The 12,264-nt window shown below is 35.1% G+C and overlaps 1 protein-coding gene across 1 annotated transcript in view; it reads left to right on the top strand.

Moving 5' to 3' along the window:
* Positions 1-12,264, top strand: part of C2CD6 (C2 calcium dependent domain containing 6) — an 87,303-nt gene that overhangs the window by 20,608 nt on the left and 54,431 nt on the right. The window contains exons 3-4 of the mRNA XM_061186465.1: positions 2,707-2,758; positions 4,129-4,274. Of these exons, the coding sequence (XP_061042448.1) occupies positions 2,707-2,758; positions 4,129-4,274 (198 nt within the window). The remainder of the gene's footprint in view (positions 1-2,706; positions 2,759-4,128; positions 4,275-12,264) is intronic.

The following is a 12,264-nucleotide window of genomic DNA, read 5'->3' as shown; positions in this document are numbered from 1 at the left end:
TAATAAACCATAGAAACAAAAACAAACATACTCATCAATCATACATGTACACACACAGGTGGGACCTAATATCTAGGCTGAGAACCAGAAAAGTCTGTTTTCTCTTTTGGGCGCTATAGAGAGAGTATAGGCTGTGAGGATCTCTGTATGTTTAGAACTATCAAATATTGTGGTATTCTTTCACAGTTACCTTTATTTTCTAAACACTATTAGAAGAATTAGTGGGTGTGAAATGAGAGTTTCTCTTGTGTCTCTTCTCTAGTTCCTATTGTGTACTAATACATTTTCTTGATTAAAAAATATGTGATGAATTTAACACCACCTTTTTAGGGGGAAATAAGAATAATTCATGTATACATTTTTGTTTTTACAGAATGACCGTGGTGTACCTTACTCGTAAAATTATATAACACTTTCTTCCCTCTATCATAATCAAAGTTGAAGTATAAGCCTTCACTGTCCGACTCTAAACTTAGAAAAGATTCTTTGAAATCACTTTTGGCCATAAACTATTATGCATGTCACTATGTTGACATACTAATTTCTGTAATCCGTATTCTTGAATATGACTTCTGCATCTCTTTAGAACTCACATTTTGAAGAATCTTTTTATTTCTCCCACAGTTCCTAACCTTATAGTTCATATTTTCCTTATTTGAATTGCATATTGCTAGACATCAAAAAGCTTCTCTTAAGAGTTAGCTGGAAGTTTTGACAGAGAGATGTTTGGCATGTGACTGATGGCTCCTCCCAGTGTGTGATTCAGCCACATCACCTTCTCTTTGAATGTTCTGTGATTTGGCAAAGTTGGTGCATGTGTAGGCCATGATAACTACATCACTAAATGCTAACCATTGTTTATGCTAATCACTACTTCTATTTCTAATAATCATATCCAATTTTCAGAAAAAAATGAAAAAGATGTCTTAAAATTGAGCACATAAAGTACTTTTGTGAACAGCTGTGGTTGCCTTCCTGTTTTAAGTGCATGTTTGAGAGTGTTTCGGGGGTCAAGGTGTTGACAGGGTTATTGCTTTGGGCCACAGATGGGTCTCACAATCTGTGGCAACATTTGTTTTCTGCAACCTGTGAATGGTCATCATTATGGTTTTTGTTTTGATTTTTTTATTTGTTTGTTTGTTTTTGGCTGCGTTGGGTCTTCGTTGCTGTGCATGGGCTTTCTCTAGTTGCAGTGAGCAGGGGCTACTCTTCGTTGCGGTGCACCGGCTTCTTATTGTGGTGGCTTTTCTTGTTGCGGAGCATGGGCTTTAGGCTCACAGGCTTCAGTAGTTGTAGCATGCAGGCTCAGTAGTTGCGGCACGCAGGCCCTAGAGCGTGCGAGCTTCAGTAGTTGCAGCGCACGGGCTCAGTAGTTGTGGCTTGAGGGCTCTAGAGTGCAGGCTCAGTAGTTGTGGCATGCGGGTTTAGTTGCTCCGTGGCATGTGGGATCTTCCCGGACCAGGGATCAAACACGTGTCCCCTGCATTGGCAGGCAAATTCTTAACCACTGCGCCACCAGGGAAGTCCCATCATTATGGTTTTGAATGTTAAATCTTTTTCTATACTTGAATAGAAATTTATTCTCTTTTTTATATTATATGGATCACTTATGTAAAAGTATAAAAAGCTATTGAAATATAAGGAAAATTAGGATAGTTGCTGATGGCTTCATGTTGAGATACTTGGCAGGCAGTCAGTGATTTATGACAGAATCTTTATATTTAGAATTATGCAAAACAAAATTATAGCTATATTTCCCTGTTTTACCCTCCTTGTGTGCACCCAATTTTAAGAAGTAAACAGTGATTCATGGACTTTCCTATGGCAATACCATTTTAAGTCTCACCTAGATCAGAACCTTTCTTTTAACATAACATTTTATACTTATGTCTCTCTAAGAAGTAGACCACAATATTTTCTTCTTTAGAATTTCATCATTCAGATACAGTAGTCTTTTAATTAAATATTGAGTGCTAACTTCTTTTTCTGCATTGTTCTAAAACCAAATCCTTAAAATTACTTACACTATATTTAAAACTACTATTGGGCCACTTTTTTTGTTTCACAGATATTTAATATAATATTGCTCTTGTTTTTACTTGGCTTTTAAGACCAAACATGGCTGAATTAAGATCAAATGGCTTACATTTGGCTAATACTGCATATTAGTATTCAAGTATTCCTGTATTAATTTTGTACTTGATTTTATGGTTAAACACAAGATACAATTTTCCTTAACATTTGGAAACACTTTGTACAAGAGAGAATGAATATTTCACAGCCCTTGTCATATTATAGGCAGTGAATGATTGTTGAATGAATAAAGTGGTTTTAGGATACTGGTTAAAAAAGCTTATCTGAAGCAAGGCATATTTCTTATTATATGCAAGATGCTATGTTGTATCACTTCTCACCTAATGTAAAATCAAAATGATTCAAAGAGTGACAGTTGGATTGAAGTTAATAAATGAACCATTTTTTTCTTTGTATTCTTGTTTGTTTTAAGTTTACTTTGAACAAATCTTGCCTATTTTTCTGCTTTCTGGTGTTTTCTGTAACTAGATATTTTTAATAAGAAAGAATATTTCTAATGAGAAAAACTAACAAAGTGAAACTTTAAAAAAAATGTAGTTTGGTGAGAGTAAAATGGAAGAAAAGTTAACTTTTAAAAATTAATTCGCTGTGTTTTTATTTTGATTGTCATAGGTTGGCTGCCTAGCCATTCATGTAAAGAACTGCAAACATTTTACGCCTAAGAGTATCCTTTCTTTTGATTTAAGAACCATACTGTGATCATATATCACTGTTTCTGTTATATATTGCTGCCTTACAAAACACTCTAAGACTCAGTGGCTTAAAACATTAACCATTTTATTACCAATCACTATCTGTACGTTCACTAGGTGGTTCTTCTGCTTCACATTATCACAGCAGGGGCTGCAGTTCAAAAGGGCTGGGATACCTAAAATGGCTCATTTACATGTCTGGTGCCTTAGTGAGAATGCCTGAAAGACTGGACTTAGCTGAGATGCTGAAAGGGTTAGACCTTTCTTTCCATGTAGTCCTAGGGTCTTGTCTTTCATCATTAAACATTTTTTTCTGCATTAATTTTGATTTAAAAATACTACATTAAAATATTGATTACTGAAGTTTTTGGTGTCCACTTAAATTTTGTACCCTGGGTAGTGCCACCCTATCCTAGTCTCAGCCCTGGTCACGTCAGTTGCATGTTAAAGTAGTCACAGGACCAGACCGGATTCAAGAGCAGAGGAAAATAAATTCCACTTTTTGATGTGGAGAGTGACAAAAGATTTTTAGCTATCTGTAATCCACCTCGATCATCATATAAGTTAAAGAAAATATACATATCTTCTTGGATGATAATACTAATTTATTTCTAATTAATAACTATGCTTCTCAAACATTGTTTAAAGGGTTTATTTTTCTCAGTGCCTTTAAATAAGCTGAATGCTTATTATTAGATCTGTCATGGCATAAAACCAGTCTCATTATGAAGACTTGATGTTTCTTTTGTATATAAAGTGAACTATTGAAGAGAATTCTAAATAGAGAGAGTTTTGAAGATAATTAAATCATAAAACAAAATCGTTTTAATTCATGGAGTGCTATGAAAGATAAAAAAATACAGACCAATATAGTATAAGTGAAGTATATAGTGAAGTGAATTACAAAGTAGAATGCTGCTTTAAATTTTGTTGTCCTAAAATTAAGAATAAATTACTCTGAAGTGACATATTTTTTGAAGTTTTAAATTTCTATGTAATTATGCTTAGAAAAAAATATTCAAGTATGTATTGGAAATGTTTAGTCACCTTAAAAATAATATATAGGAAAATTTGCAAAAGAATTATAATGGAAATGTGAGGATAAAAGTATGAGAAGTAATCTAAGGAAGAATCAACCTTCTTTTCCTACTTATATTGTACCTACCACTGATGGGCAAAAATACTATTTTAAAAGACTTTCCTTATTGTTTAATATGCTCTATAATTTCTTTCTTTATTTGATTGATTCTTAGGTTTTGGTCTGAATTGTTTAATGGATTAATTTTACAATATGTTACTGTTCAATTACAACAAAATTTGCTTCCTAAATATGTATTTTCAGTTGGTTTACAACATTACAGTAATTTGTTCATTCGCGTCTCTATTAACAACGTGGTGAAATGTACAAAAAAGTGTAGCTTGCTACCCCCAAACAATGAAGAGGACACTGTAATTACATTTGATGAAGTGAAATATTTTTCTGTACAGGTAATGTTAAATTTCTCTTCTAAATAAAAGAATGCATTTTTATAGTTTCAAATGTTCTACACTAATATCTTTTTTTTCTAGGGGACAGGAAAGAAACAAAAGCAATGTTCTTTTATTTGATACTTTACAGTATTTTATTTCTGTATTATAGGCTATATTGATGTTTTTACAGTTTACTGTAGAATACATAATCATGGTGTTCTTCTCTGAGATCTTGCTGTTAGTGATTCTGAGTGTTTATCACACATGGATGCATTTTTCTCTGTCTTAGTCTTCCCCTCCCATTTGCCCTCTTACACCTGCCTTAGTCAGCGTGGGCTACTATAACAAATTACCATAGACTGGGTGGCTTAAACAACAAACCTTTATTTCTCACCTTTCTGGAAGGTGAGAAGTTCCTTATAAGGACAGTAATCAGATTCATGAGGGCTCAATTTTCATGACCTAGTGACCTCCCAAACACACCACCTACAAATACCATCACATTGGAGATTTAGGCTTCAACATATGAATTTTGAGGGGACACAAACGTTCAGTGCATAGCACACCTTTTTTTTTCATCTCCTTCTCCTTTCCCTCTCTCCTTTCTTCTTATATAGACTCTCTCTAATTACTTTCGCATGGATTAGCTTATTTAGTCTTTATAACTCTTGAAAATATATATATACTCTTACTATCATCTTTATTTTGCAGATGAGGAAACAGATACTATAAGGTTCAAAGAACTTTCTTAAGGTCATAGAACTAGTAATTGGTGGAGCTGAGAATGCAGTCAGTCTGGCTTCAGACTGGCTTCATTAAACCACCTCTCACACCAGAGCTTGCTATGCTGAGTTTGTTTCTGTTTACAGTTAAGCTTCTTAGAATCTTAAATGTATCTCAGAGTGGTCTTTAAAATGAGTGACACTATTTCATTTAGCTGTAGGATTCCTTGATTAGTCCAGTTGTTTCCTGATAGTTTTATTATATTAGTTGAATTTTAGTGAAATCCTAAAACATTTCCTCTATACCATATATACGTATATATATATATATTTTCAAACTTCATTTTGCTTAAGTGTTGAGTATTGAAGATAGTCCTTTAAACATAGTTTTTAAAAAAAGCATTGTTTTGCTAGAGGCAATCCATATTATTTCTTTTACTTTGCCAATAATTTTCCTAGACTTCATTGCCAAGTTTTCAATAATGTTGTGGCTATATGTCCATTTAAATAAAACTTGAAATTAATACTGGAAAACAATATAAATTAATAGGGTGATTTTTAGCATTATCAAAATATTTTTCCTATATTTATTTTAACAGGAGCTATTAGTTTGAGTATAATAAGAGGAGAGTTTTAGTGGAACTCTATTGGAAAGTTTGGGAATGACCTAGTAATATTTACATAGAAAATTGTACAAGCAAACAAAGAAACATAAAAAAAGCAAGACACATATTAACTCCAGGGAAATTAAAAAATGATACAGGGCAAGAAATACGATCATTGTAAGTATATTATTAAACCCTGAAAAATAGTTACATATACATAATAATATAAACACTAAGTATTATTCTAACAAAAAAATGATATATAATATACTGGAGGACTGAGGGGAAAAGAAACGTGAAAATTGTGGGAGGAGGATGTTGAGAGTGAATATATTTCTTCCACAATAAGCATTCAGTAGATGATATATACATGACTTCAATGTTCATAGTAGCATTATTTACAGTAGCCAAGATATGGAAGCAACCTAAGTGTCCATCAACAGATGAATGGATAAAGAAGATATATATACATACATACATATATACATGTACATACACACAATGGAATACTACTCAGCCATAAGAAAAGAATGAAATTTTACCATTTGCAGCAACACAGATGGACTTGGAGGGCTTTATGCTAAGTGAAATAAGTCAGGAAAGACAAATACTGTATGATATCACTTATATGTGAGATCTAAAAAATACAACAAACTAGTGAATATACAAAAAAGAAGAAGACTCAGATACAGAGAACCAAGTGGTTACCAGTGGGGAGAGGGAAGGGGGAGGGGCAAAATAGGGATGGGGAATTAAGAGCTACAAACTATTAGGTATAGAACAAGCTACAAGGATATATTGTACAATATGGGGAATATAGCAAATATTTTATAATAGCTATAAATGGAGTATAACCTTTAAAAACTGTGAATCACTGTATTGTACACCTGTACTTTATATAATATTATGCATCAACTATACTTCAGTTAAAAAAATAGATAGTATCTAAAAACTAAAAAGAAAAAAAATAATTAGTAACATGATTTTATGCCAAAAGCCAGAGAAATCCCTTAAAAAGGTTGAAAGGTGGCTTCTGAAGAGTGAAAATTAGGTAGTGGGTTGGGTAGTGTACTAAATTATACCTGGGATCGAATTTATGGAGGTATGACTGAATGATGACATAGAGAGGGTAATGCCATTGAAAGAAAAATTTATTATTTATATTTCCTGAGAAAAAGGGACACACCACACCACACCACACAAGGCCCCAGGGGAAGTTTCAGGGTGGTCAGGAGGCAGAAGACGGAAACAAGGGGAGAGCCCAAGCGAAAGCCTTTATTGGGGTTTCCTTGAGAAAGGTAATGCAGGGTGGAATTCAACAGTTTAGAATTGACTAATCTGAATAATTCCAACAGGCTGTGGGCTGTAGTATAGTCTCTAGTTGCCTGGTACCTGGCCCTGGGATGATTTAGGGCAGGGGAAATATTGGTTGCATATGAGAGATAAGGAGGTGGTTAGGGCTATAGACTTGTGATTGGTTAGTTAGCCTATGAAAGATGTGCTACTATCAAGCCAAGCCCTTTGCTATCTCTAGGATCTGGCTAGCCCGGGGAGGGAAATTCTCTCTCTGGCCAGCAAGCTTTTTAAGATGTTGAAACATCATAAAATATAAGGGAAAAAATGGTTAATACAAGTGGGAGAAAAAACATTTCTTTGGTTTAGCCATTGTAAAACTGTTTGACTTTTAAACTATGTACTACCTAACTAGGATAAAATAAAATTATACTGTATATACTTTAGGACTTTAATTTGCTAAAGCTTACAAAGTAGATCTAGGTTAAAAATAAAAACATACAAACCAAAAAATAAAAAGGAATAGCAAGTGGATTTAACCTAGTTTAATTGTTCTGGAAAGCTGTTGGGTAAGTGATGTTAAAACAAAACTCATATCAAAGAATGAATAGTAGAGGATTTCTGTTCTGGCCGTGCTGGAGAAGCTGATATTAGATTTACTCTTCTCTTCTAAACAACCCTAAAACTAGTAAAATATATGAAGCAACTATTTTTTGGTACTTGACAATGGGAATTGGAGGGCTGCAATCCTTAAGAGAAAGGAAGCACAAGAGGTGAGCTCCATGTTTACAATAGCTTTCTGTCTGGCAGCAAATCTGGCACAGAGAAGTGAAACCCAAGCAGAAAGTAACAGTCTTTCTGGGTGGAGGAAGCAGAGGCTGAGCAGAGGAAACAGATGAGTTTTGGGCTGCTAAGGTGGCTGGAATTTGTAAAGCAGGGTACTAGAGAGGAGGGAGCAGCAGATAAGGAGCCCTAGAAATCTGTGTAGGTTTTCCACTCAGGTTCTTGGCTGGATCCTAAAGTGTGCATGTGCAAGGGGAGTTTGTAGGAGAAATTACAGAGAACAAGTGCTGGAGAGCTGAGAGCTGAATAGAGATTTCAGAAGTCACAAATTCAGAGTCATTGGAGTCTGATGCAGCTAAAGTGGAGAGACCTTGTTGAACATTCTCAGTATTCAGTTGAGATCCCAGAAAGGCCAGGTCTTAGGAATAAGGATCATATCCTAAGAGTAAGGGTTAAACCTACTAGGACTAAGGACAAAAACTGAAACAGACCTATCCTCAAACTTTTTCATAGAATCAAGATGATCTTCCAGTAGTTGATTGCCTTCCAGAAAAGAACTCAGTAGTTCTTAGAGGAAGATATAAAAACCCAGAGTCTCTATTACATATCCTTCACAATGCCCATCATATAATAAAAAATTGCTATTCATGGGGAAATAAAAACAGACAATAGGGGTAAACCCCCAGGTGACCCAAATGTTTGAATCTGCAGACTGGAACGTTATAACTATCATAAATGTGTCAAAGTGGAAAAGGAGGACAAAATGGATGATCACAATGGGAATTTTGAAGAGAATGGAAACTAAAAAGAACCAAATGGAGATTCTAGATATGAAAAATATAATATTGACATGAAAAATTCATTTGAAATGTTTCAAAGCATTCTGAACAGAACAGAAGGATCTGTTAACTGAAAGACAAGTCAATAGAAATCATTCATATTGAAGCTCAGAGAGAAAAAAGATTGAAAAATGGAAGAGACCAGTGGGCAACATCACTCAATTTATAGATGTGTAATTACATGCCAGAAGGAAAGCAGAAGTATTTAGAGTATTTAATATTTTAGAATTTTCTCTGCTAAACATTTTCCAAAGTCAATGAAAGACATCAATCTATAGATTCAAGAAACTCAGTGAACCTCAAGCAGAATAAGTACAAAGATGATCACACCAAAATACATCATAGTCAAACTGCTAAAAAGAAAAAAGAAAAAAGAAAATCTTAAAGGTAGCCAGAGGGAAAAAACACATGACATTCAAGTGAACAACAGTAAGAATAACAGCATACTTCCCATCAAAAACAGTGGAGGTCAGGGACTACCCTGGTGGCCCAGTGGTTAAGAATCTGCCTTCCAATGCAGGGGACACGGGTTCGATCCCAGGTTGGGCGACTAAGATCCCACGTGCCACGGGGCAACTAAGCCTGTGCGCCACAACTACTGAGCCCACGTGCACTAGAGCCTGTGTGCCCCAACTAAGAGCCCACGTACCACAACAAAAGATCCCACGTGCCGCAACGAATATCCTGCATACCTCCACTAAGACCTGACACAGCCAAATAAATAAATAAATAAATAAAATTTTTAAAAAAGTGGAGGTCAGGTGTCAAGGGAATGCCGTCTTTCAAGTGGTAAAAATAAGGTCAACCTAGATTTCTAAATCCAATGAAAATATTCTCCAAAAAGACTGTGAAAGACAAAAGCTGAGGGTTTGTATCATTTTAATAAACATCAAAGGAACGTTGATCCCAAATGGAAGTCCAGATTCACAGGAAGGAATGAAGAACACTGGTAATGGTAAATATATGGGTAAAAATAAAAGACTATTAAAGAGAAGAAAATAAATAAAAAGACTATTTTAGAAATGTTCTCCAAAAGACTAGACTGGTTTTTTTTTTTACATATATACATTTAAATTTTTTAAGTTATATATTGGAGTATAGTTGATTAACAATGTTGTGTTAGTTTCAGATATACAGCAAAGTGACTCAGTTATACATATACATGTATCTATTTTTCAAATTCTTTTCCTATTTAGGTTATTACAGAATATTTTTTAATTAATTAATTAATTTTTGGCTGTGTTGGGTCCTCGTTGCTGCGCACGGGCTTTCTCTAGTTGCCGGCGAGTGGGGGCTACTCTTCGTTATGGTGCGTGGGTTTCTCACTGTGGTGGCTTCTCTTGTTGTGGAGCGTAGGCTCTAGGCATGTGGGCTTCAGTAGCTGTGGCATGTGGACTCTGTAGTTGTGGCTCATGGGCTCTAGAGCACAGGCTCAGTAGTTGTGGCACACAGCCTTAGTGTCTCCGTGGGATCTCCCTGGATCAGGGAACGAACCTGTGTCCCCTATATTAGCAGTGGATTCTTAACCACTGCACCACCAGGGAGGTCCTTATTACAGAATATTGAGCAGCGTTCCCTGTGCTATACAGTAGGTCCTTGCTGGTTATCTATTTTAAATATAGCAGTCTGTACATGTCAGTCCCAAACTCCCAGTCTATCCCTCCTTCCACACCCTTCCCCTGTGGTAACCATAATTTCATTCTCTAAGTCTCTGAGTCTGTTTCTGTTTTGTAAATAAGTTCATTTGTGTATTTTTTTTTAGATTTCACATATAAGGGATATCATATATTTGTCTTTCTCACTTCATTTAGTATGATAATCTCCAGGTCCATCCATGTTGCCACAAATGGCATTATTTCATTCTTTTTAATGGCTGAGTAATATTCCATTGTATATATGTACTACATCTTCTTTATCCATTCCTTCATTGATGGACATTTAGGTTGCTTCCATGTCTTGGCTATTGTAAATAGCGCTGCAGTGAACATTGGCATGCATGTATCCTTTCAAATATTTATTTTTCTCTGGATATATGCCCAGGAGTGGGATTGCTGGATCATATGGTAGCTATATTTTTAGTTTTTTAAGGAACCTCCATACTGTTCTCCACAGTGGCTGTACTGATTTACATTCCCACCAACAGTGCAAGAGGGTTCCCTTTTCTCCACACCCTCTCCAGCATTTATTGTCTGTAGACTTTTTGGTGATGGCCATTGTGACTGGTTTGAGGTGATACCTCATTGTAGTTTTGATTTGCATTTCTCTAATAATTAGCGATGTTGAGCATGTTTTCATGTGCCTCTTGGCCATCTGTTTGTCTTCTTTGGAGAAATGTCTGTTTAGGTCTTCTGCCCATTTTTTTGATTGGGTTGTTTGTTTTTTTGTTATTGAGCTGCATGAGCTGTTTGTAAATTTTGGAGATTGAGCCCTTGTCAGTCTCATCATTTGTAAATATTTTCTTCCATTCTGTGGGTTGTCTTTTCGTTTTGTTTATGGTTTCCGTGCTGTGCAAAAGCTTTTGAGTTTAATTATATCCCATTTGTTTATTTTTGTTTTTATTTCCATTACTCTAAGAGACGGATTGAAAAAGATATTGTGATTTGTGTCAAAGAGAGTTCTGCCTATGTTTTAGGATCCAGTCTTTCATTTAGGTCTTTAATTCATTTTGAGTTTATTTTTGTTTATGGTGTTAGAGAATGTCCTAATTTAATTTTTTTACATGTAGCTGTCTAGTTTTCCCAGCACCATTTATTAAAGAGACTATCTTTTCTCCACTGTATACTCTTGCCCCCTTTGTCATAGAATAATTGAACATAGGTGCATGCATTTATTTCTGGACTTTCTATCATGTTCCATTGATCTATATTTCTATTTTTCTGCCAGTACCATACTGTTTTGATTACTGTAGCTTTGTAGTATAGTCTGAAGTCAGGGAGCCTGATTCCTTCAGCTCCATTTTTCTTTCTCAAGATTGCTTTGGCTATTCGGGGTCTTTTGTGTCTCCATACAAATTTTGAGAATTTTTGCTCTAGTTCTGTGAAAAACGCCATTGGTAATTTGATAGGGATTGCATTGAATCTGTAGATTGCTTTGGGTAGTATAGTCATTTTGACAATATTGATTCTTCCAGTCCAAGGGCATGGTATATCTTTCCATCTGTTTGTGTCATCTTCAGTTTCTTTCATCAACGTCTTACAGTTTTCAGAGTACAGGTCTTTTGCCTCCTTAGGTAGGTTTATTTTATTCTTTTTGATGCAGTTGTAAATAGGATTGTTTCTTGAATTTCTCTTTCTTACCTTTCATTGTTAGTGTATAGAAATGTAACAGATTTCTGTGTATTAATTTTTTAACTTTACCAAATTCATTGATGAGCTCTAGTAGTTTTCTTGTAGCATCTTTAGGATTTTCTCTGTATAGTATCATGTCATCTGCAAACAGTGACAGTTTTACTTCTTCTTTTCCAATTCAGATTCTTTAAATTTGTTTTTCTTCTCTGATTGCCATGGCTAGGACTTCCAAAAACTATGTTGAATAAAAGTGGTGAAAGTGGACATCCTGGTCTTGTTCCTGATCTTGGAGGATATGCTTTCAGCTTTAACCATTGAGTATGATGTTAGCTGTAGGTTTGTCATATATGGCCTTTATTATGCTGAGGTATGTTCCCTCTATGCCCACTTTCTGCAGAGTTTTTATCATAAATGTAAGACCAGATACTATAAAACTCCTAGAGGAAAACATAGGCAGGACACTCTTTGACATAAATTGC

Source organism: Eubalaena glacialis, chromosome 1 (genome assembly GCF_028564815.1).
Source record: "Eubalaena glacialis isolate mEubGla1 chromosome 1, mEubGla1.1.hap2.+ XY, whole genome shotgun sequence".
NCBI classification, from domain to species: Eukaryota; Metazoa; Chordata; class Mammalia; order Artiodactyla; family Balaenidae; genus Eubalaena; species Eubalaena glacialis.
Note: the sequence above shows the minus strand (reverse complement) of the source record. Positions and strands in the feature narration are given on the sequence as shown.